Below are 25,008 nucleotides of genomic sequence, written 5' to 3'. Positions count from 1 at the left end.
ATGACGGTCATACATTCTCCCTGACTCTGTACTGTGGTTTGTGGCCTCAGGTTCTTGGGGAGAAATTTCTCTGCTTTTGTGGATTGGTTTTGTCTGCATTTCCCTATGGCTATGCATCTTTCTGAGGTGACATTGGAAGTGACTTTGCCGTGGCCTGATAAAACTGAAAATGTAACTTATTAAGCCCTGAATTGTATAAGCATCAGCTTCTTTTATTTTTGAAGCAGTGAGAACGTTAGGCTTGCTGGTTTATAAAGTCTAGTAAGTTTATTGGAGAAAAAGTACCCTACAAACGTAAGACACAGAATAGATTTTTCTTTTTGATCACTAGGTTTCTAATGCTCCTCCTTAGACTGAAGCTGGAATTTTGTTTGGTTTGGTTTGGTTTGATTTTTAGCGCAGGTGCTATCCCTTTTATATCAGTGCCTTTTTGACAGAGGTGCAAGAGCTCCATATATGTAGTTGAATAAATGGTCAAGGTAAAGAGAGTCAAATAAAAATTTGTGCTTGTTGATAACTATTTCAGACATTTCCCCAGCGGCTAAAGTGGAATACAGATTATGAAGCTAGATCATTGGAATGAATGTTAGTGAATTGCCTTGGTATTGTGTTTACTGTTGAAGTTGTATTTTCCTTTCTTCAAGAATCTGTGCTTTCCCTTTCACTGAGTTGCCATTGTCCAGTGATGTTCTCATATCTTAGAAAGTTTTGTGTTTTGGTCTAAGGATTCGAGAAAGCAGTTTGTGTTCTCAAACTTGCACTGAAAAATGTTAAGTACCCTTCCTGAACTGTGAAAAGGACAAGGAAAATTCTCAATTGCTGCTAATTTGCCTGAATTGGTTTCCCCCCGCTTCTTTCCTTTCTTAGGACTCCTACTCCAGAGAGGATACCTCATCCAGGGCCGTGATGCCACTTCCCCATCACTTGTGTGCTGCTTGGTTAAGCTAATGCTGCGGATCCCTTGTCTCTTGTGGAGGAATCAAGCTGACTCTTGGCATGAGGACCCTGCCTTGCGGGGGTTGAGAGTGACACTGCCATGGCTTCTCTGGATGACCCAGGGGAAGTGAGGGAGGGCTTCCTCTGCCCTTTGTGCCTGAAGGACCTGCAGTCTTTCTATCAGCTGCAGTCACATTATGAGGAAGAGCACTCTGGGGAAGACCGTGATGTCAAAGGGCAAATTAAAAGTAAGAGACAGGGACTCTCTGCTTATCTCATTCTGTCACTGGGAGCTTTAACTCGTGGGATGGTTTTCATCAGCCACCATGTTGCCACCGTAATATGATAAACAATACGAAATTAATAATAATAATAGAGAACATATTTCTAGTGCTTTCCATGTGCCAGGCATTATTCAAAATCTTCCCAGTGTATTAACTTCATTTAATTCTCACGATAACTATGTGACTATGAGCCCATCTTACTGATGAGGATACCAGACACAGAGAGATTAGACACAGAGATAACTTGCCTGAAGCTGCAAAGTGAGGTAGAGCCCGGCTTTGAACCTAGTAAGTGTAATTACTGTCCTCTGCTGTCTCTTGCTAGAATGTTTGAATTACCTAACTGCCAGCCTAAGAGGGTTTGGGGTGGAATTCCTTTCCTTTGCTCTGTAAGTGGAGGCACATTGTACACCCATTTACCTGTTACAAATTCAGGCCTTCCTGCCATCCTTACTTCTTCAACTAGACCTTGTCCTCTGCAGCACAGGAAAAGGAAGATTATGGTTGAAATATAAGGAGTTAAACCCAAAAAGTTAAAACTTGGTTTTTGAGCTTCCAAGGACCCTCAGGTCCTGGAGATTTGCAGAAAGAATTTTTCATATTTTTGCTATCCAGATTATTCATTTCCCGAACTTTAGATTCTAACCCCTAAGTATGATGCTGGTGCTCTGGAATTCACTTTCCTAGTGATTCAGTTAATAGCTGGCCACATTTCTGAAGGCAATGAGATTAAAAAGGTCTATTGCTGTATTCACAATTCTTTGTTGGATGGGAGAGAGAGGAATGATCCATGTATTCCTAAGCGGACTCTGGTCTCCACACGTGTGAGTCACATGCCCCTTGTAATCAAAGTCTCACTCCATGTCTCACTTTTCAGTTCAGAAAAAAAGAGTTGTTGAAAGTATTAACATTTATAACTTCTGTCAAAAATATGACAAAGTCAAACATTTTCAAAATCCTGAAGGCTGCAGTGGACTAGGTGGCTTCTGGCTCTAGAGGCTGGAGCAGAGTCATAACTCTGAGGAGACCCAAAAGGAAAAAAAAAGAGAAATGTATGTTCTTTCACATACATTGTTATTTCATTTGACTCTCCCAACAACCCTGCAGGAAGGTGTTGGTCTCATTTTATAGAGAAAAAGTGAGGCTCAGAGATGTGGAGTGACTTATCCAAGGTCAGATAGGAATTGATGGAGGTAGGCCTTGACCCCATGTCTTCCATCACCTCTAAGCCTAATGCTCCTCTTTGCGCGTGGCATCACTGATGAGGTGAGGCCCTGTATTCCAGTCACAGCATGCACTGCAGCTGGAAAACTAGCAAACGAAGGGACTGATTGTCTAAGGGTCCTTTGGATAACTGAAGGGCCTCCATGATTTTCAGTGAGCATCTAGTCTTAGTGCCAGCTCAACCGAGTCATATACCGTGATATCACTAAAACCTTGATGCCGGTGGGTGGAGAGATTAGAGAATGTCCTCACATTCCTGTGATGACTGCCCTTGTATTAGGGGAAAAATGTGTAAGATTATCGAGGGAATAACAGATATAGGACCTTCTGCTGCTGACTGAATTGAAGTGAGGGTTGATCCTGAGTAGTAGCTGGAGAGAGACCGGGAGTTATCAAATTTAGTTTCTCTTTTCTGTCAGTGTCTGTTTCTCTCTGCTTTTCTGTTTCTGCCTCCTTTGAGAGACAGTGAATTTCCTGCTCCTTTGGCTGTGAGGGGAAGACAGGCAAAATGAATAAGGCACCTAGATTTTAGTCCCCTTTTCTTTCATGTAGCTCATAATCACAAAGTCAAGAAGTCAAGACTTGGGCTTTCTTTTCACTAATGAAAAGGAGAAACCTGGTACTGAGTTGAAGAAATGCTTTGGGCCGATCAGATACTGGAAACTACCTCTTCAGGTGGAGTTCTTTCCTCCTACCTCTGCTTCCTTTACTTGGCTTGTTTTGGGCTCTTGGAAAACCTGGGACTGGAAATAACTCTCAAAGATGTTAGCTAAGGGGCTGGGCTGCAAGCACTAAAGCCCGCTTTTATTAGGAAGGGCATTTCTAATTCTCTGTTTAGTGTCCGTTACAATGGAAGGCTGCAAGAAGGTCCTTCTTTGGTTGGCTCAAGCTTTGGTTCTAACTCTAGCATAATCTCTTAAAACTAGCCTCACCATCCCTGACAATGGCAGGTTATGGGCTACTTTCTCTCCTAACTCACAGTATCTCACATCAGAGGGAAACTATTTATGTATATAGCCCATTGTCTTCCTGGTGCCTTCACTAGGCTTATTTATAGCTACCTTCTGTTATAAAAAAGCCATCCAAACCTTTCAGGAAGGATTCAGTGTCTAGTGCATTTTGTGTCTAGGACATTTGCCTTATCTGAGATGCATTTTTTTTTAACAAAGCCTTTTCAGGACACAAGGGCTGTCAGTTGAATTTAACTTTCCTCATTTTCTCTGTTCCTCTTAATCAGCCTCTTTTTTAGGAAGCTTGAAATTTGGGAGACACTCTGGTGTTCATTAAGATTCTGATTCCATTTGTCTTGCTGGAATTTGGGAGGCAAGACCCAAGGCTAGGGAATGACTTACCGGGGGATAGACTGTACTATCCATAATGTCCTCGGGACTCCCCTGGTGGCGCAGTGTTTAAGAATCCACCTGCCAATGCAGGGGACATGGGTTCGAGCCCTGGTCCGGGAAGATCCCACGTGCGGTGGAGCAACTAAGCCCGAGCGCCACAATTACTGAGCCTGAGCCCTAGAGCCTGCAAGCCACAACTACTGAGCCTGCGTGCCACAACTACTGAGCCTGCATGCCACAACTACTGAGCCTACGTGCCTAGAGACGGTGCTCCACAACAAGAGAAGCCACCACAATGAGAAGCCCGCGCACCGCAATGAAGAGTAGCCCTAGCTCGCCGCAACTAGAGGAAGCCCGAGCACAGCAACGAAGACCCACTGCAGCCAAATAACAAATAAATAAATAAAAACATAATGTCCTCATATTCCTGCTATTTAGCTCTCTCTCTTTACCTTTCGAGCTCTTGACTTGGCGTTTTTGTCCTCATAGAAGCACATAGTTCCTCTTGTGTACTTCCTTGGCCCCGAGCTGTTACAGTCCTTGAATTTCTTTAATTTTGTCTGAAGTAGTCTCTTTTATATTTTATGGCCCTAGGATTTTAGACTAGAGTTAATCATAATAATACTGCTGAAATCACAGTCTGCGGCTTTCTTATGGGACCCCAGACCCAAGAGTTCCCTTCCCTACTACATATCTAAAGTACAGATCTTTGAATTCAAGAATCTCTAGTTCAGAACCAACTTAGTGGTACAGTTTGCTGATGTTCCTCAGCCTGCAGTTGAGTCTCTCCTTAACTTTATAATTGATTTAAGCAACAAGATCCCTGTGATGTATATGGGCTGGAGGATGGAATTGGACCAGTAAATGGGATTGTGACAGTGATTCTAGAAGTTTTCCTCCTTCCCCCATACTACTTATGTCCTCAGAAAATGAAAGAACCCTGATACAGGAGAAGCCATGAAATGCATTGGGACCCTGTTGATAGGTGAAATCTAAGTGCTTTTCCTATAGGACCTTGACTCTACTGGGTTATCTTCGTGGATTCATATGGTGTTTGTTCCATTTTTCAAGGTCTTGTCCAGAAGGCTAGGAAAGCAAAGAACAGGCTGTTGAAACGAGAAGGAGATGACCGAGCTGAATCAGGGACCCAAGGATATGAGTCTTTCAGCTATGGAGGGGTTGATCCTTACATGTGGGAACCCCAGGAGCTTGGTAAGAAATTCTTTTCATTCGTTCATTCATTCATTCATTCAGCAAATGTTTATTGAACATCTATATGTTTTAAGAGTTGGCTGAAGAGACACCAGTAAATCAGAATGGTTGTAAGCTTCTGAACCTTGTGTTATAGTGGGGGGAGAAAATGGACAAGAATGAGCTGGGCCTCTGCTTTGTGTTAGGCACTGCATTAAATGCTTTACTTGTGGACTCTCGTTTAATCCTTACTGAACTCCATGGGGACCTCCCAGGGTCAGACAGCTAGGAAACTGCGGAACTGGGGTAGGAATCCAGGTCTTTGACATCAGCCCAGGTGCAGTCCATTGACTGGGCTGTCTCTTCTTGTGTAGCCATTGATTACCTCCCTACTGAGAAGCACTGGTTCATGCAACTTAATTTTCTGAAGCATGTAATTGTGTTATCATCTGCTTACTTTCAAAATTACCATCTTTTCGGGATGATGAAAATGTTCTAAAATTTATTTTGGTGATGGTTGCACAACCCTGTCAATATACTAAAAACCATTGAATTTGTATGCTTTAAATGGTGAATTGTATGTATTTGAATGATAACTCAGTAAAGCTTTTACCAAAAAGATCATGCCACATGGAGTTGAACTAGCTAATCTTACATGTCCTTTAACTGTTGAATGATAGTGATCATTAATATAGTATTTTCTATCCATGCGATGGGTAAATAATGATTCTTTCGTAGTAGTTTATTATACTTTGTTTTGTTTTGGGGCCGCTCTGCATGGCACGTGGGATCTTAGTTCCCCAACCAGGGATCGAACCCATGCCCCCTGCATTGGAAGCGTGGAGTCTTAACCATTGGACTGCCAGGGAAGTCCCATAGTACTTTATTATACTTTGATACTCATTATCTTGTTCACCTTTCACAAAAGCCTTGTGAGGTAGAAAGGGTAGTGATGCTCATTCCATTTATAGATGAGAACACAGACTCTAAGAAGGGAAGTGATATTTACCCTGGGGTCATCTACCAAATAGTGCTGCTGCAGGATGTGTCTTTTATTTTATTTTTTTAATAAATTTATTTATTTTATTTACTTTTATTTTTGGCTGTGTTGGGTCTTCATTGCCGCGCACAGACTTTCTCTAGTCGCAGCGAGCAGGGCTACTCTTCCTGTGGTGCACGGGCTTCTCATTGCAGTGGCTTCTCTTGTTGCAGAGCACGGGTTCTAGGTGTGCGGGCTCAGTAGCTGTGGCTCGCGGGCTCTAGAGCGCAGCCTCAGTAGTTGTGGCGCACGGGCTTAGTTGCTCTGCAGAATGTGGGATCTTCCCAGACCAGGGATCAAACCCGTGTCCCCTGCCTTGGCAGGCCGATTCTTAGCCACTGCACCACCAGGGAATCCCAGAATGTGTCTTTTTGGAAGAGGAAAGTCCTAGAATTACACTATCCAATATGATAGCTACTAACTGTATGTGGCTATTTAAATAAATTAAAGTTAAATTAAAAGTCAGTTCCACAACCACACATTAGCCACATTTTAAGTGCTCAGTCTCCATGTGTGGCTAGGGGCTACCATGTTGGAGAGTGGAAACATTTTATTTTCATTATGGCAGGAGAAAAATGGCTTAAAAATAAGATTATACGCATATATTTATTAGTTACATATGAAAGACAGAAACATGAAGGAGACTTTTCAAGCATATGAATTATTAGCTTTTTGATAGCTTATTTCATGATTGCCAGTGTTAAATTATCAAGGTGATTTACTGATTAACTTGCCTGTTTCAGCAACTGAAGGAAGTCACAAATTACAAAAGGTCACGTGAATGGCAAATTTTAAAAGTTAACGTGTATTGTCACTCCTAAAAATTCGAAACTAAAATTTAATTAGGTGTTAAAGTTGATTAGGGAAGAAGAAAAGCGTGGATGCTTAAGAGTGTAGCATAAAGATCTAGATATGGTAAAGCAGCGGTCCCCAACCTTTTTGGCACCAGGGACCAGTTTCAAGGAAGACAGTTTTTCCATGGACGATGGTGGAGGGTGGATGGTTCAGGTGGTAATGTGAGCGATGGGGAGCGATGGGGAGCTGCAGATGAAGGTTTGCTCGCTCTCTTGCCTTCCACTCACCTCCTGCTGTATGGCATGGGTTGGGAACCCCTGTGGTAAAGTACCTAAATGAATAGGCCATCATTGGGTGGAAGAAATGAAATGAGTGCTGGGAGGGTTGAGGGGGCAGGGCCGGCTTTCAGAAGAGGTGAGATTGAGCAGGTTATATTTCAGATGCACTGAGACAACAGGCTACTTGGTTCCATTTGTGTGAGGAGGTTTGTCCTGGGTCTTGGCTGCTGGACTGAGAAGTTACCTGTTTAACTAGCCCCCTCCAAGGGCATCTGTTAGCGTTTACATTTGGGGGGCTATTTTGAGAAGGATTGTTTTTATTCTGATGAAAAACTATATTGTACCAGCTTTGAAAAGTACAGAAAAGTATGAGATGTTTAAAAATCGCCCATAATGTTACTGCCTTTTTATTTAACAAAAATTCGTGTGCTAGGCAGTATTCTAAGGATTTTATAAATTTTAACTTCTGTAGTCCTGATAACAGCCCTGTGGAGTAGGTACTACTGTTTTCCCCATTTTATAGCTGAGTACTCCAAGTTACAGAGAGGTTAAGGAACTTGTCCAAGGTCACACAGTGTGTGGCAGAATTGAAACTTGAGCACAGGCTGGCTCCAGAGTTCAACCTCTGTCCTTAAGGTCTTTCCTATCATACTTTGTGGCCCCAAGGTGACCACAGTTAACATTTTAGCAAATTTCCTTCCATTTGCTTTTCTAGTTTTTTAATTTTTAGTAAGACTCTAATGGACTTCCCTGGCAGTCCAGTGGTTAAGACTCCACGCTTCCAACGTAGGGGGCCCAGGTTCAATCCCTGGTTGGGGAACTAAGATCCCACATGCTGCACGGTGTGGCCAATAGATAGATAGATAGATAAATAAATAGATAAATATAATAAAATCCTAGAATGTTTGAAATTCAAGGTAGAGAGGCTCCCTCAGGGAAACGACAAGTCGTTTATGTCACCACCTCCCCTCCTAGGTGCTGTGAGAAGCCATCTTTCCGACTTCAAAAAACACCGAGCTGCCAGAATTGACCACTATGTCGTTGAAGTCAATAAATTAATAATCAGGTTAGAGAAGGTAAATCTTTTGTTTTAAAACACTTTTTTCCTGCAAGTATAAATCTTCTGGGGGGAGAATTACATTTCTGTAGCATGTGTTTTGTATATTGTGTATATCCAATGCTGGCAAGGAAGCGCCCCACCTAGAGCTGTGCTGAGGACGTGGTGGATGGTTCTAGCCTGGGCTGGCCTTACTGAAGGTGGTGGCCCAGGTTGATGACTGGCCACATATCCCGCTTCCCTTTTTCTTCCTATGAAGGCCACTTGGCTGCTGGATAGCCTTTCTGCCTTTAGATCCTTTCCTCGTTTGGGTGTCCCAGGGACAATCACTCAGTGAGGCATAGTGTGTGATACCATGTGATGGCAAACAGAGAGGCTAGTAACCAGGCGTGTGAGGAGTACCCTGCCAGGGCCAGTGTGCAGTGTGGGAACCTCTCGTCCTGTGGTTGGTTTAAGAGTGTGTCTTCAATACCACGATCGCTCTGTTTACTTTAACCCTGGAAATGCTTGTTGTATATAAGCTGGGTTGTGTGGTGGGCATGGCAGCAACCACACGGGTTCAATTCTTTATGTGTACTTCGTAGGGCAGAAATATGTGACCACTTTCATTGTCCAGGAGGACTGTGGTGAATCGGGGGGTTCCCATTGCTTTCAGTAGCCACCCCACCGTGCCCTTGCCTACCCCTGGTTATTGCTTAAGCGGGTAACTGACAATAAACAGATTGGAATGGGTCATGCGAAGGGAGGTACCTTCTGGATGCAAAGCTAATACTGTATCCCCCACAAAATTGTTTTTGTGACATTTTGGGTTTGGAGACGACAGATAAGACTTGAGCAATGCTGGTGTGCTCATTCCCACTTGATGCTTCTGCCTGTAGAAAATGTATACACCACCAGATTAATTCCTTCTGGCACTTTTTTCTCCTTGTCAGCTCACTGCATTTGACAGAACAAATACTGAGTCTGCGAAGATCCGAGGTAACTCTAGAACTTTGCTCACATTCCTTCTATTCTTTATCTTTCTTCTTGACCAGATCTCCTTTTTAAAATGGCCTACATTTATGTTTGTTTGGTTTTTGTTTTGTTCTTCCCAAAGCAATAGAAAAGTCCGTGGTGCCTTGGGTCAACGACCAGGATGTCCCCTTCTGTCCAGACTGTGGGAATAAGTTCAGCATCCGCAACCGCCGCCACCACTGCCGCCTCTGTGGGTCTATTATGTGCAAGAAGTGTATGGAGCTCATCAGCCTTCCCTTGGCAAGTAGGTGATGGGGAGGCGGGCCCTGGACCCTGATCTCCTTTTGAGACTAACTTGTTTACTAATTACCACTGGGTGATTTGGGGGACTTTTTAAAAAAATTAATGGCCCATGGGATCTTCATTCATTTACTTGTTTATTCCTTGAAGCCCATTACAGCCTAGGCCCTGTGTTAGGGACCAGTGATTCAATGGTCTGTAACAGAGGTTGGCAAACTTTTCCCATAAAAGATCAGGTAGTAAATATTTCAGGCTTTGTGGGCCACATACGGTCTCTGTCACATTTCTTCTTCTGTTTTAAACAACCTTTTTGAAGTGTAGAAACCATATGTAGCTTGAGGGTCATACAAAAACAGGCTGGACTTGGCTTGCAGGTTGTTGTTTGCCCACGTCTGGTCTATAAGCATCAGCCATTCCTTCAGGGAGTCCAGCATCCAGCAGGGGAGACACACTGACAAACAACTGCTTTATAAAGAGGCAAGTATGATGAGAGAAGTTGTGTCAGGCACATGGGAGAGTTGACGGAATCTTTTTTTTAAAAATAAATTTATTTATTTTTGGCTGTGTTGGGTCTTCATTGCTGCCAGCGGGCTTTCTCCAATTGCAGTGAGCGGGGGCTACTCTTCGTTGTGGTGCGCAGGCTTTTTTCATTGTGGTGGCTTCTCTTGTTAGGGAGCATGGGCTCTAGGCGTGTGGGCTTCAGTAGTTCTGGTGAGCGGGCTCTGTAGTTGTGGCTCACGGGCTCTAGAGTGCAGGCTCAGTAGTGGCGGCGCACGGGCTTAGTTGCTCCGCGGCATGTGGGATCTTCCTGGACCAGGGCTCGAACACGTATCTCCTGCATTGGCAGGTGGATTCTTAACCACTGCGCCACCAGGGAAGTCCCGAGTTGATGGAATCTTTGTCAGCTCTGCTTGAAGTGGCAGGTGAGGCTTTGAGAGGAGACTGTAGGAGGTGGTCTTAAAATGAGCAGCGGGCTAGTCCTTTCCTTTGAGCAAAGAGTCACAGACAGCTCACCGTCATATAGAATAGGCTGTAATGTCGTAATATGAGAGCCACTGAGTGCTGCTGAGGCCGCTGCAGAGGCTGAAGAAGAGTGAGAGTGTGGGTGCTCAGGGTCAGGAGGTGACGTTTGAGAGCAGCCTTGAAACACAACTGGGACTGCAGAGAGGTGGGGCAGGCAGGCATCCTGGGGAGAGTGAAGAGCTGGTGCTTAGGCGTGGGATGTGGAAAGGCCTGGGGAAGGTTAGTAGATGAGCAGGTACAGTAGTTGGGGGTGTGAAACACTGCTTGAGAATGTGGGAATGAGGCTGTAAAGGTTAGGTGGAACACAGTGTCCCAGTGGTCCAGAACTTTGAACCTCAGCTGGTTAAAGGTTGCGAAAGATGATCTCATGGGGTTTTGGCTAATTCTGGGACTTTTGGGGTGATTTTGCAACCCTGGAGAGTTCTGCTGACTCTGCATGTACCGTTGGCTGCAGGATGTCTGGATAACATGGGACAGAAGCAGATGCTTCCTCTGTCGAGCTCTGATGTCCAGCGGGCTCGCATTACCTTGATACTTCCCCTTTCTCCCTGAGGCGACTCCCTGTCTTACCTGAGACTTTATAAGCTATGTTTTGGGGACACTCTTCACCTTCCTTCTTTTGAGCTAATTAACTGACATTTACTGGGTAGCTGCTATGAGGTGGCCCTGTTGGAAAAAATATAGGGCTGCAGCTATGAATAAGACAGTTTCTACCCTCAGAATCACAGATTCCTAGGGCAGCTCTGGGGTGTACATAGAGCTATCACTACAGGGAAAAGTGGGAAGTGCTCCACAAGGGGTGATGTAGTAGAAACTGATAGAAAGGCAGATTGTTTTTGCCTCAAGGAATTGCGGGGCGGGGGGGGGCTTCCGGGAGGATGTGCCATTTGAGCTGAGCTTTGGAAGGGGTAGGAGTCGGGCGTTTGGGCGTGGGGGAAGGCCGTGGAGGGTAGCCCAGGGAGAGCCTGGGTTGTGTCTCAGGCACGGGGCAGGGCAGTAGGTGGTAAGGCCAGGTTAGGGGTGGGCTTCAGAGCCTCAGAGACAGACTGTCCTAGGCTGCTTGGCTCTTTGGCAGCTGCACTGGGCGTCCATCCCACCTCAGAGCCTGAGCCCGGAAGGCAGAGGTGTGGGTGCTTCTCGCCTGTGGGCAGAGCCTGCTCTCGTGCCACCCCCACCGTAGGACTCCACTGCTGTTGTGGCTGGTGGGGTGATTGGAGGCTGCGGGCTCACTGCTGCCTGTCCTGTGTTGTGCTTTACAGACAAGCTCACCAGTGCCAGCAAGGACTCCCTGAGCACTCATACCAGCCCCAGCCAGTCACCCAACAGTGTCCACGGCTCCCGCCGGGCCAGTATCAGCAGCGTGAGCAGCGTGAGCTCTGTCCTGGACGAGAAGGATGACGACCGGATCCGCTGCTGTACACACTGCAAGGACACACTACTCAAGAGAGAGCAGCAGATCGATGAGAAGGAGCACACCCCTGACATCGTGAAGCTCTACGAGGTGATTCGTGTGTGGCCTTGAGTCTGATTCGAGAGATCTGGCTGTTGGTTATATACATGCCTGCAGCTTTTGGAGAATGCTTTGGGAAGTCATTCCCTTGAATCATTTTTAGTTTTTGCCAAAGGGCACTAGCTAGGGCCCTGGGTGAGTCGCAGAGTCACTGGGTATGTTGCAACAAACTTGTTCCCTCACCCTTTCATGCCCACTTGACAGCGGGGTGGGGGGGTGGTTAGGGGCTTCTGTGGCCCAGGGGCAGGAGGAGGAAGGGTGGTTGCCATGCGGTGTAGACAAGTTCTGTGGGTGGGCAGGAGCTGGAGCTGGTGGTGAAGAGTGGGCTGGAAGAGTCCTGCCACACTCACTTGGAGTTTGAGAAACTGCCCGGAGGCTTAGAGCTTCCTCTTTTAAGTCCATTCAAATGCCTCAGCTCTCATTACCACCAGCAACCCTGGAATGCCTTCAGTAGATGCTGCTTTAAAGGAGCAGAGTGTGGTGCCAGAAGCTGGGATTTAGAGTCAGACTGGGTGTGAGCCTGGCTTAGCCTCCTAATGGCCAGGTGAGGCCTGCAAGATGAGAAGGATGAGCCAGGTTGGGGTTGGGCAGGGAGGTGGTAGGAAACGGGGAGGAGGAAACCCGCCCAGGCATCGGAAGCAGTTTGTGCAAAACTGAGCAGAGGAGGGGTGTATCCTTTTTTTTTTTTTTTAATAGATTTTATTTATTTATTTTTGGCTGCGTTGGGTTTCATTGCTGCGCGTGGGCTTTCTCTAGTTGCGGCTAGCAGGGGTTACTCTTCATTGTGGTGCGTGGGTTTCTCATTGCGGTGGCTTCTCTTGTTGCGGAGCGTGGGCTCTAGGCACGTGGTTTTCAGTAGTTGTGGCACGTGGGCTTCAGTAGTTGTGGCTCGCAGGCTCTGAGCTCAGGCTAAGTAGTTGTGGAGCACGGGCGTAGTTGCTCCGCGGCATGTGGGATCTTCCTGGGCCAGGGCTCGAACCCATGTCCCCTGCATTGGCAGGTGGATGTTTAACCACTGCGCCACCAGGGAAGCCCCAAGGAGGGATGTGTTTTTGTCTGATGATCACTGAATGGTCACTGGTAGCAGTTCTGTAGGTCACAGTGGCTGTATTTCTGAAACCACCATGAAAATACTCAGGCTACTAGAAATGGTGTTAATTAAACCCTTGCTGAGCTGCAGATGTAGCCATTGTCCATCCTTTATGTGGAGCTCATGATCTGACAACTCATTTTTGTAAATAGCTGCCACGCTTTTGGCTTCCTTCTTTTTTGAAGTGAGCCCTGGCAGTGCCTTGTGCTGGTATCTGGCATCACCTGGCAGATACAGGACATAGCAACTAATTTCTTTTCTCTACCTTGGTAAACTCAGATGACTTGTGTCCTGGAAGGCCTTGCTCCTCTCAGAAACATCCGGTCAAACATCCGGGCTTCCCTGGTGGCACAGTGGTTAAGAATCTGCCTGCCAGTGCAGGGAACACGGGTTCGAGCCCTGGTCTGGGAAGATCCCACATGCCGCGGAGCAACTAAGCTCGTGCTCCACAACTACTGAGCCTGGGCTCTAGAGCCTGCGAGCCACAACTACTGAGCCCGCGTGCCACAACTACTGAAGCCTGTGCGCCTAGAGCCCACGCTCCGCAACAAGAGAAGCCACCGCAATGAGAAGCCCGCGCACCGCAACGAAGAGTAGCCCCCGCTCGCCGCAACTAGAGAAAGCCCGCGCACAGCAACAAAGACCCAACGCAGCCAAAAATAAATAAATTTATTAAAAAAAAAAAGTTCACCCTCGCTTTCTTTCCTTCCTGCAAGCTTTTCTTGTAGAGTAGGTCTAAATCAGGAAATTGATAACAACAAACAAAACAAAACAGAGCTAAAAACCACTCTCTGCACTTTTTTCATTTTATAAAACTGCACATTTTAAATACATCTGTTGATTCAACATAACCTCTGGGTAGGCTTTTCTGTACCTTGAGAGTACAACTCACCTCTTCTTTTTTGTTCTTAGAAATTACGACTTTGCATGGAGAAAGTTGACCAAAAAGCTCCTGAATACATCAGGATGGCAGCATCATTAAAGTAAGCTATTCCTCTCTGTTTTACTAATTTAGTGGTGACTGTTTTCTGGCATTTTAGGTCAATTCTTTAGTAGGTGAAAATGACATTCCTAACTCTGCCCAGGCTTTTCTTCTGCCACTGACTGCAGAGAATCTTCGTCATATCTGTATTTCTTTGGGGTGCATGTTACAGTCCTGTGTAGTCATGTTCAGTCATGTGACCCCAGCTTTCCTGATTGAGCGGGTTTAGGAAGGGCCTTGGACGATAAGCACCACTGCCAAGTGCAGCATCCGGAGGTGAGCAAGGGCACTGTGCCTCATGCTTGTGCCTGGGTAGATGCCATTCAGGGTGACACTGAGGTGTCAGGGCTGAGAGCAGACATTTCCTTTAGGTCAGGGGTTGGCAGACTTTGGCCCTCTGGCCACATCTAGTGTGCCATCTCTTCTTTTAAAATTAAGATTTAATTCACACACCATAAAATTCACCCTTTTAAAGTGTACAGTTCAGTGGTTTTGGTACAACCATCACATCACATTTAGTACAACATTCACAAAATTGTACACCCATCAGCACTGTCTTAATTCTGAAACACTTTCATCATCCTAGTAAGAAACCCCATACCCGTTAGCAGTCCCTGCTCCATCTCCCTTTCTCTGGCAACCACTAATCTGCTTTCTGTCTATGGATTTGCCTAGTTTGGATATTTCATGTAAATAGAATCATAGATATATGATCTTTTGTGTCTGGCTTTTTTCACATAATGTAAAGTTTTCAAGATTCATCCCTGTTGTAGCATGTGTCAGTGCATCATTCCTTTTGTGTGAAGCACCGTGTGGGTAGACCACATTTTGTTTATCCATTAGTCCCTTGGTGAACATTTGAGTTTTTCCACTTTTGGCTATTGGGAATAATGCTTCTATCAATATTCATGTATAGGTGTTTTGTGGACATATACTTTTATTTCTCTTGGGTATATACCTAGGAGTGGAGTTCTTGGGTCATATGGTAACTCTGTGTTTAACTTTTTGAGGAATTGCCAGACAGTTTTCCAAAATGACTGCACCATTTTACATTCCCATCAGCGGTGTATGAGACTTTGAATTTCTCCACATTCTTGCCCACACTTATTTCAACATTATAAATACAATGTTATTGGGACACAGCCATGCCTGTTTGTTTGATTACTGTAGCTGATTTTGCACTACAGCAGCAGAGTTGAATAGTTGCAACAGAGACTGTATGGGCCTCCATAGCCAGGGGGGAGCTACCGTTGCTAAGCATGTTTCCAGGTGTCCAACTCTTACGCCTCCAAAGACCAGTTCTGAAGTGCTTTAAGTAAGTGCCTTTCAGTCTGTCACTCATTCACTCAGTGGATATTTAGCAAGCACGAGTTACGTGCCAAGTGCTGTTCTGGGTGCTGGGGCTGCAGCAGTGGACAGTGGAGACAGCTTCATTATCATGGGAGTGCAGACCGTAACCAAGTGAACAAGTAACGCACATGATAATAATGCCAGGCATGATAGGTGCTCCGAGGAGATTATAGTTGGTTGATGTGACTGAGACCAGGGCAGTGATTTCAGATTTGGGCCAACCCTGTTATTTTCCACATGACTTGGCGTTATCAAGACAAAGTGCAAGTCTTTTTAGTTCTGATCTGATGTTCTTTTTGCAAACTGTGCAGTTAGAGATGATGAAACAACTTTATTGAATCTGCAGATTACAGCACACACCAAGATTTTTCCAGCTAGGCCTGCCTTATAGATGGAAAACAGGTAAACACAGCAGTTCTTTCTGTTTATTTAACTTAAATTGCTGTTGCCTCAGGAAGAGAGTTGAGTGGCCATTGCTGAGGCTGGATTAATAGCTTGGAGATCATTTGAAATGTTTCTCTTCACAGTAAACATTGTTTAAGCTTGTCCCATGTGCTAGTTACTAGGGGTATAAAAATGAAAAGCCATGATCACTGCACTTGGAGTTCAGCAGTCTGGTGGGAATGGCAGACTAGTAAAGGAACAATTCTAAGACCACATGATAACTGTTACTGTTCCTCTGAGACTGGGGTTAAGCCACCTCTGGCCTTCCCTGATGTCCCATCCTCCACCCTGGGCAGAGTTACTCCCTCTCACCTCCTTTCTTGAGTTGGAGTCCAAGTGATTTTCTCACACAGGGAGCAATTGTTCGTGAGACCTGGGAGCATGGGGCAACTGACAGTGCCACCTGGGCCGTGGCTTGGATTCCTTGGTCAGCTTTCCTATCATTCCTCCGCTCCCTGGGTAGTCTTTGAGTGAGAAAAGAAAGTGCCTTCTCTTACGTGGTCTGACCAACTCATTTAGTAAACCACTTCAACCGTCTTACTAGATGCACTGAAATTGTTCACGGAAAGTAGGCTGGAGTAGATTCAGTCACATTTATTTTGGCAATGAGCTTAGGAGCTGGTCCTCAAAGACCTCGGCACTAGTGTGTCCCTATGGTGTCTGCAAATTAAAAGCAGTTTCTAGTTGATTAGCACTTATATTTTGAAAAGGAATGAGCACTGCAATATATGCAAGAGTCTGAAATGCCATTTGGAGAGAATTAACTGTCTACCCCTCTGTGAGTCCTTTTACACCACACTGTCCGTTCAGTGCAATGACATTTAGATCAAACATCTCTGTGATTTCTCCCTAGTGCTGGAGAGACAACCTACAGTCTGGAACATGCCAATGACCTTCGAGTGGAAGTGCAGAAAGTGTATGAGCTAATAGACGCTTTAAGGTAAGGTCTGTTAGGTGATGTCTTACGTGCTGCCTTGAGTGGAGGAGGTGCTTTGTTAATGAGTGGTGGGCGGCCAGCAGACCTGAGCTTACCCAGTCCTGGTGATAGTGGGAGTGTGTGAGGAGGAGGCTGAGGGAGTTGCCAGCTCTGGCACTCAGTGCATCTCAGTAACTTTCGGTTAAGGATTTCTATTGTTCATTATTATTAAAGGAATAGGAGTTGATTGACACCAGCTGTGTGCCAGTCACTGACTACTTCCACACAGAGTAGCTCCTTTATTATACCATGGTTACCCTGTGAGGTAGAGATTAACATCCCCATTTTATAGGTGAGAGAATGCACCACAGCTAGAAGAAGGACTGGAGCCCAGATGGAAACACAGATTCTTTTCTTCAAGTTGACTGCTGCCTTGGTTTTTTTTGGCTGCGCTGTGCAGCTTGTGGGATCTTAGTTCCCTGACCAGGGATCGAACTGAGGCCCATGGCAGTGAAAGCGCCGAGTCTTAACCACTGGACCACCAGGGGAGTCCCAGTCGCTGCTTTTTTTTTTTTTTGTCGCTGCTTTTTAACTGTGGATTGGCTGTTGGGGTTACATCAGCCCTTTGCAGTGTAGGAAGTACTGTGACTCAGAACAGAGATGCGGAACTCTTGTCCATCTGTACGTGCAGGGCTAGCTACGTGGTTTAGGGTCTGCTGCAAAATGAAAATTCAGGTCCCTTGTTCAAAATTAAGGATTGTAAGACAGTGATAGCAGAATATGAAACCAAGCACAGGGCCCTTCTGCTGTGCTGGTCACTCACCCACGATGCTGGCCCTGCACCAGTGGTCAGTGCCTCGATGGCTGAGTGTTTGTCGTTCACCCTGTGCTTGTTTGGGGCCTTGGGTACAGCCAAAGGGTAAGAAATGGGCTTTGCCTGCAAGGACATTTCAGTGGAGTCTCTAACCCATTTCTCTACACATGTTGCTGGCATGCAAGCCTGGTGACTCGGGACTTTTCACCCATGTTTCTGAGGCTGGCAGTGCCTGTTACAGTGATGTATTTGTTCCAATTCAGTAAGAAGATCTTAACCTTAGACTTGAAGCAGGACCCTCCACCACATCCAAACACTTTACGGCTACAGAGGATGATCAGATACTCAGCTACGCTTTTTGTGCAGGTAAAGCCATCCTGGGGTGGCAGAAACGCCGCACTCGCCTCCCCTGCTCTTCTACCACTCTGAAGGCAGATTGGGCCAATGGCTTGTTTATTTTCTGTTTGTACATTTATTACTTTTTAAGGTTATAAATGTGTCAGTCACATCTAGAGAAAAATCTGGATGTCAAAGAAAAGTAAATATTCCTTTTAGTCCTATGTCCTTAACACCATCCTGCCTCATTCTGATATATTTTCTTTTTTATTCCATTTGCACTGGTTATATAAAGTAGTTACATATGCTACTTATAGTAACTTATATAAGTAGCATATTTGCAAGTTTAGGCCTTCTTATTGCTGAATTTTATATCATAAGCCCTTTTTTTTTTTTTTGGTGGCGCCACACGGCATGCAGGATTTCTAGTTCCCCGACCAGGGATCGAACCCATGCCCTCCGCAGTGGAAACACCAAGTCTTAATGACTGTAGTGCCAGGGAAGTCCCATAAGAACTTTTTTATGTGGTCCTCAAACAGCTCTTGTTTGAATGACTACAGAATAGTGCTCTGTGTACACTATCCTTTAACTATTCCCCTTTCACTGGGCATCTGATAGATTCCCATTTTTTGCTGTTGAGGATTGCCTGATGGACATACTTGCACATAGCATTTCCTCCTTGGGATAAGCTCCTACGGGACTCTTCCTGGGCCATTGGTTTGGAGGAAACAGGTGACAAGGGCGCACTAGACGTAGGTGGTTGGATCTAAGTTGTTTCTACCTCAGAAAGCCCTTGTGAGAGTCACAGTCAATCCCCTGTGGGGCTCCTGACAGAGATCTAAGCGTCCTGTTGGGTTAGTTTCCCAACATCGTAATGCAGAGAATGAGGCCCTTCCTGCTTTTGATTAGTGGCTGTATTCCACAGTCATTTGATGAGTGCCTGCTGAGTCCCAGGCAGTGTTCTAGGTGCTGGGTATCCTGCCATGAGTAAAGACAGACATTCCTGTTCTCCTAAAGCTTGTATTCTAGAGAGGGGAATAGAAAAGAAACAACTAAAAAGTATAGCTTAAGAGGGTGGAGAGTGCTGTGGAGAAACGTAAAGAGCGTGGGGTTGGGGCTTTGACGGAGGCTTACGGATGTAGACAGGGAGGGCAGGAAAAGGCCCCACTGAGAGGGCAAATAACTGGGATGTCTGGTGTTGATCATTTCATCAGGAAAAGGCTGGCCTATTTGGAAGTTGGCTCTGCTCCGATTTCAGCGTTAGGTCCTTCCCTGCTCTGCTCATTAACGTGATTGTCCGAGAGTGGGGTAGTTTAGCTTAAGTGGGCTCTCACTAGAGGGCTTCAGGTTCACTTTTTCTCCTAAAAGGGTTTAAGTGTAAAATTGCCTGTGACCCCCTACAGGAAAAGTTGCTTGGTTTGATGTCACTGCCAACCAAAGAACAGTTTGAGGAACTGAAAAAGAAAAGGAAGCAGGAAGTGGAGAGGAAGAAGATCCTGGAGAGACGGGTGAGTGAAGCTCAGGGATGCTGGCGTCCTGGCTTCTTCCCTGCGGCTCCCTTGAGCGCAGAGGCTTCCTCAGGCTCCCAGGAGGTCCTGTGAGGTTGTCGTTAAGTCAGAACCTCTCACTCTCTCTAGTTTGCATTCTCCTTCTGTTCTGTTTCTGGCCTCTCTCATCTTCAGAGGTCAGGGTAATTATTTTTCTCTCCAGGTCCTATTTTTCTTTCAGAGGTTCTACTGATTTTCTCCTGTCCAGAATACCATAGAGACTGGCAATCCTCCCCCTGGTACAAGCTGCAGAGGACCCAGACACCAGGGAGTTCTTTCTAGAACACTTTGGAATATGCAGTATTAAACAGAATAATATGTGTATTTAAGATTGTGTGAGGTTCTAGTGTAGATGAATGGTAATAGACCTCAGAGATTTAAGACAAGTACGTGGCCAGTGAATCTAAGATTGAGAAAAGCTTATCCCTTAACTTACTGTTATTTGGTATTTTAATTTTGAAAATCAGGGTGTGTCCCTCCTTCCCTTCTGATAAAAAAGCCTGATTTATTTTAGCAGTTGGATATCGTAGTCCTGAGGTGGAGAATTGGAGTCTCACTGACACAGGGATAGCGGGACCGCAGAGGGTGGCTGGCGGTGTGGCTGTTGGCCTGGTGACCGTGTTTCTTCTCTTTGGCTTTGGTGTCTCCCCAGGCTGCCCTGGAATCCCAGCGAAGGCTTGAGGAAAGGCGCAGTGACCTGGTGTCTCATGCGACCAACGGGGAGGTGGTGTCCCTTCGCGGGGGCCATGCCCCGTTGAGAAAGGCTGAGGGCTGGCTCCCGCTCTCTGGAGGTCAAGGGCAGGTCGAAGACTCGGACCCACTCCTCCAGCAGATCCACAACATCACATCCTTTATCAGGCAGGCTAAGGCCGCGGGCCGGATGGATGAAGTGCGTACGCTGCAGGAGAACCTGCGCCAACTGCAGGACGAGTATGACCAGCAGCAGACAGAGAAGGCCATTGAGTTGTCCCGGAGGCAGGCCGAGGAGGAGGACCTGCAGCGGGAACAGCTGCAGATGCTGAGGGAACGCGAGCGGGAACGAGAACGGGAGCAGTTCCAGGCGGCATCTCTGCACACGCGGACTCGGTCCCTGGACTTCCGAGAAATCAGGCCTTTTCAGTTGGAGCCAGGCAGAGAGCCTCGCAACCACCTTGCTCATGCCTTGGATCTGGGCTGTTCCCCAGCTCAGAGCAGTGCGGCACCCAAGACCCCTTCACCCAGCTCGGCTCTCGAGCCCATCAGACTGTGGTCTGGGCCCCCAGCCCTTGGCCAGGAATTCTTCCCCCAGAGCACCACGTCGCAGCACAATGAGGTGCCCTCCCTAAATCCCTTTGATGAGGAAGACCTCTCCAGCCCTGCAGCAGAGGGCACGGCCAGCCCTTCTGCTGCAGAGCCTCCTCTCGGCCCTCCAGCCTGTGTCCTCAAGGAGTACAATCCTTTTGAGGAGGAGGAGGAAGAGGAGGCAGTGGCAGGGAATCCCTTCACTAGCCCAGACAGCCCAGCCCCCAGCCCCTTTGACGAGGAAGATGGGCATTCCCCTCAGAGACCCTCAGGACCTCCTGTTCCTGGCAGCCCCTTCGAGGAGGCCCCCTGTACTAACCCGTTCGAGATGGACAGTGAGAGCGGGCAGGAGGGCGAGGAGCCCATAGAGGAGGAGCTCCTCCTCCAGCAGATCGACAACATCAAGGCGTACATCTTCGATGCCAAGCAGTGCGGCCGCCTGGACGAGGTGGAGGTGCTGACGGAGAACCTGAGGGAGCTGAAGCACACCCTGGCCAAACAGAAGAGGGGCGCCGACTGACCATGATGGGCAGGGCGCCTTTGGGGCCTGGCAGGAGCCAGGGGAGCAGGAGGGAGGGCTGCTGGAGTTGATGGACAAGGAGGAAGGGCGAGATTTAAGCTGCACGCAGGTCAGCGGGGGAGGAATCTGCTGTTTCGTGCTGTGCACTTGGAGCTTTTTCCATGATAGTTGAATAATAAAATGGGAACTAGAACAGGAAGAATCAGCATGCATTTGCTGTTTTTCCTGTTTTTTTTTTTTTTTTTTTTTATAATTGGGTTTTCCCTTTAGAAGGGAATTTAAAACTTCACTGCCGAGATATAACTAAGCGCAGTTCTGTTGGGCCCTGGGCAGAAATGGCTACTGTGTACCTCTTGCAGCCATTTGCTCCTGCCTGGTATTTGGTCATTATGCAGTATTATAGGGCAGCCTTATATAGGGCCCTTCCTTTAGCCAAGACAGACAAGATAGAGTCCTGTAAATTTTACTCGGCTCTGGAGGAAGTCTGTCCCCATTAGGGTATTATGTTGCTTTTACCTGGGACTTCCACTGCTCTACTGGGCACATTCTGCCTGTACAATGGAAGGGGGAGGTCTTGCTATGAAGGCAGTATTTAAGACCCAGGAAAGCCCAGCACCTCTTCTTAAGAGTGGGTAATGGTGGTGAGGTTTCACCGGGGTCTGTTTCCCTCTTTGACCTCTTGTTTGTCTCTTTCAGGAAGTTAAACTCCCAGTGCAGGGGTATCACTGTGAGTCTGATCGTGAACTTTTTACAAAACAGGAGTGGGTAACTTTTTGGTTGATGGAGGTGGTATAATTTGGGAGAAGAGTCTCTATCCGTGTGGCTCTGTGGAACTGAATGACCGCTGGGACAATTGTCTGTCCCCAGAGAAAGCTTCCTCTAGAGCTTTGGCAAAATAACTCTGAGCTGGGCTTTTTCAGACTTTTTCATAGTTTAGGAATTGGTGACCAGGAAGCTCTTGTGGAACATTGTCAGAAGAGTTAAAGCTCCCCTGAGTCAGAAGGTCAATTAAAATAACTTCCAAGGCTAGTTGATGAGCCTTCTTCCCTTTTGGTTCATCTTGTGCTGACCGTGGACACTGGTGAGATATTTTTTTACCAATGTTTAGTATTAAGAAACTGAAATGGGGAATTCCCTGATGGTTCAGTGGTTAGGACTCGGCGCTTTCATTGCTGACGGCACGGGTTCAATCCCTGATCAAGGAACTAAGATCCTGCACAGTGCACCACGTGGCTGGGGAAAAAAAAAAAGAAACTGAAATGTTTGAAAGAGGCACAACCCAGGATCATTTTGGTAGAATCGCAGTACTTGAACTCTTCACCAATTAAGGGCAAAAAGGGAAATTGTTAATTTAGCTCTGGTGCTTAGGTTTACAGGAACATAACCCTTAACTGACATCTGCCATCTTGATACCCAAGTGTGCTCAGCTCTGGGTAGAGTTCCTGCAATTATGCTTGTTAACTACTGAACAATAACTGACCACTAGTCACTTTATACCCCTTAACTAACTCTGGGTCATACTCTCAATGGTTAATGGTGTGAGAGTTGAAATTCACTTTGTTACATTCTGGGACGACCTCTCTTGATCTTGGGAAGGTCTGAAAAACATTGTGGTGTAAAGGTAATCTGTTTTTGTATTGACACTATTCACATTTCTTTAGCACCTGCTGGATCTTTGGGCTGAATGAGGGGGTCCTGTATGGGGATGTGGGAATGGGGAGTGGGTGGGTGGAGGGTGTGTGGAGGACCCCTCGAGTCTGGGTTCTCTTCACAAAGGAATGTGAGTGGGTTTGAGGTCAGCCAGTTACCAACCTTGCTGATTGTCATGGTTTGGGAAGTTGGCCGTCAGGCATATAAAATGTTGCCCGGTACAGGCATTTTTTCTTCCTCAGGGTCATTGCTCTTCATGCTGTTACTCTGGAGGGATTTATGGATGGCTGCATGCTCCTCCCTGCTCAGTCTGTCTTTTCTCTTTGACTGAAGAGAAGGAAGCTCTCTGTGCCGAAAAGCAGGTAGTTCCAAAAGCTAAATGCTGGTCTCCCTCATGATTACTTTTCTAATGAGAATATATCTCTTTTAGTTAGCTGGTGGTTTCAATTAGGACTAGTTTACCAAACATACCCTTTCTCTGAAATCAATTGCAGGTGGCAATGTATAAGTAACTAAGAGCATTGAGAGCCACTAATATAAGAAACATGTTTTTAAGCTAAAAAAAAGAAATTTTTAAACTGAATATACTAAATCAAACTAAAACCCTCTGATGTGATTGAATTCTTCCATGGCTGTATGTTTCCATTTAATTCTTCCATGGCTATATTCTCCTATAATCACAGACATGACCGGAGTTAGAATTCTCTATCCCTCGGAATTCACACGGGCACAAAGTTGGATTTACAGGGATGGGTTAACGTCAGGGAAGAGATGGCCTATGAATTGCAACCACAACTTCAGGTTTTTGCCTCGTGTGAATAGTTCCCCCGTCCTGCAGTCCTTCATCGCAAACAGCTCCATCTCATCGGAAAATGGGCAAGTCCTTGATACGGCGTTGGCAGATGTCCCTAGACACAGATCATGTATGCAAGAGACTTTGGGGATTCAGGCATCAAATGAAGCTGGCTTTTCCCTGTTATGCCTTGTCTGTATTTTCCCTTGTCTAATACACTAAGGACGCTTACTCGTTATGCTTGCTGCTCAATGTGTCTCTTCTGTTCAGATACTAAAATGTACCTGAATCAATCAAGAGCCATGTGGTAGGTTGGACGTTGGCATAGGTGATGGGACTCAGGGTGAGAAGCTGGTCTCTTTACCAGGTCACAGACTGTGGTAGTAGATTATGCTGGTCATCTGACAGTGACAGACAGTTTGAAGGTCATTGATTTGCATGCACTACTCTGAGGCCTTGTATTGGAACCTTTTTTAAAAAAATAAAATAACATGTTAGTGGTTGGGGGTGTGTGTGAGTATGTGCACACATTTTGCGAGTAAGAATTACCAGATAACATCTCTCCCCTCCTTTCTTAATAACTTCTGAGTATCTGAGTATCAGAACAGCCCAGCTCCTGTGTTACCTGTGTGGTTAAGGCCTCCGGACAAAATCAAGGTCACTGGGCTCTTAACAGGGGTTAAGTATGGGTTCAAGTTCTGTCCTTATCTTTAGTTATTCCTGCAGTGTTGATTAAATGAACTGTCTTCGGCAGGTGTCATGCAAAACCCTTTGAGGTGGTTAATCAGGTGTTCAGCTGACAGATGAAGAAACTGGTTGAGAGAGATGAGCCTGGCTGGGGTCAAAAAGCCAGTCAGTGGTGGAAGGAGGATTTAAAGCCCAGTCTGCCTCACTTGCTTGCCCTATGTAGCAAGGAGGGTTCCACGTGGGTCAGGTACAGTGGGAGTGCTCAAGCAAGGTTTGTGGCCCAAAGGTAGCGGAAGTGGGCGACGGGGAAAGAGATTGGAAGCTGCTGAGTGGATCTCTGATATTGCCATCACTTGGACCTTTGAGACCTCCCAGGACTAAACCAGGAGGAGGTAATATTTAGCGCTCACTCTGGGTCAGACAGAATGCCAAGTATTATGTATGCGTACCTCATTTAATCCTCCCAACAGCTCCAGTTTACAGATGAAAAAATGAGTGTGGTGAGGTTAAGCCTGCTCAGGGTTACACCGCTGGGATTCCAGCCCAGGTCTGTCTGCCTCCAAAACCCAAGCTGCCCTGGCCTGCTTCGTGTATGGACACTCAGGTTTCTCACATGGGGTAGGATAGTTCATCCATAGGAAGCACCTCCTCTGAACTTTAAGGT

General features: G+C 46.3%; 1 protein-coding gene across 4 annotated transcripts in view; it reads left to right on the top strand.

Moving 5' to 3' along the window:
• Positions 1–24,157, top strand: part of RBSN (rabenosyn, RAB effector) — a 28,418-nt gene extending 4,261 nt beyond the window's left edge. For 2 of the 4 annotated variants that reach the window (XM_060161075.1, XM_060161074.1), the window contains exons 2-11: positions 4,859–4,999; positions 8,066–8,166; positions 9,080–9,125; positions 9,244–9,405; positions 11,684–11,925; positions 13,937–14,007; positions 16,654–16,740; positions 17,794–17,896; positions 19,270–19,374; positions 20,066–24,157. In XM_060161075.1, coding sequence (XP_060017058.1) covers positions 4,978–4,999; positions 8,066–8,166; positions 9,080–9,125; positions 9,244–9,405; positions 11,684–11,925; positions 13,937–14,007; positions 16,654–16,740; positions 17,794–17,896; positions 19,270–19,374; positions 20,066–21,214 — 2,088 coding nt within the window. In that variant the 5' untranslated portion in view covers positions 4,859–4,977 and the 3' untranslated portion in view covers positions 21,215–24,157. Of the gene's footprint in view, positions 1–867; positions 1,185–4,858; positions 5,000–8,065; positions 8,167–9,079; positions 9,126–9,243; positions 9,406–11,683; positions 11,926–13,936; positions 14,008–16,653; positions 16,741–17,793; positions 17,897–19,269; positions 19,375–20,065 lie in introns of those variants that run through there. The other 2 variants (XM_060161073.1, XM_060161076.1) reach the window with 2 other exon arrangements.
• Positions 24,158–25,008: the final 851 nt, after the last annotated feature.

The sequence above is a fragment of the Lagenorhynchus albirostris genome, chromosome 10 (genome assembly GCF_949774975.1).
Source record: "Lagenorhynchus albirostris chromosome 10, mLagAlb1.1, whole genome shotgun sequence".
Lineage (NCBI taxonomy): Eukaryota > Metazoa > Chordata > Mammalia > Artiodactyla > Delphinidae > Lagenorhynchus > Lagenorhynchus albirostris.
Note: the sequence above shows the minus strand (reverse complement) of the source record. Positions and strands in the feature narration are given on the sequence as shown.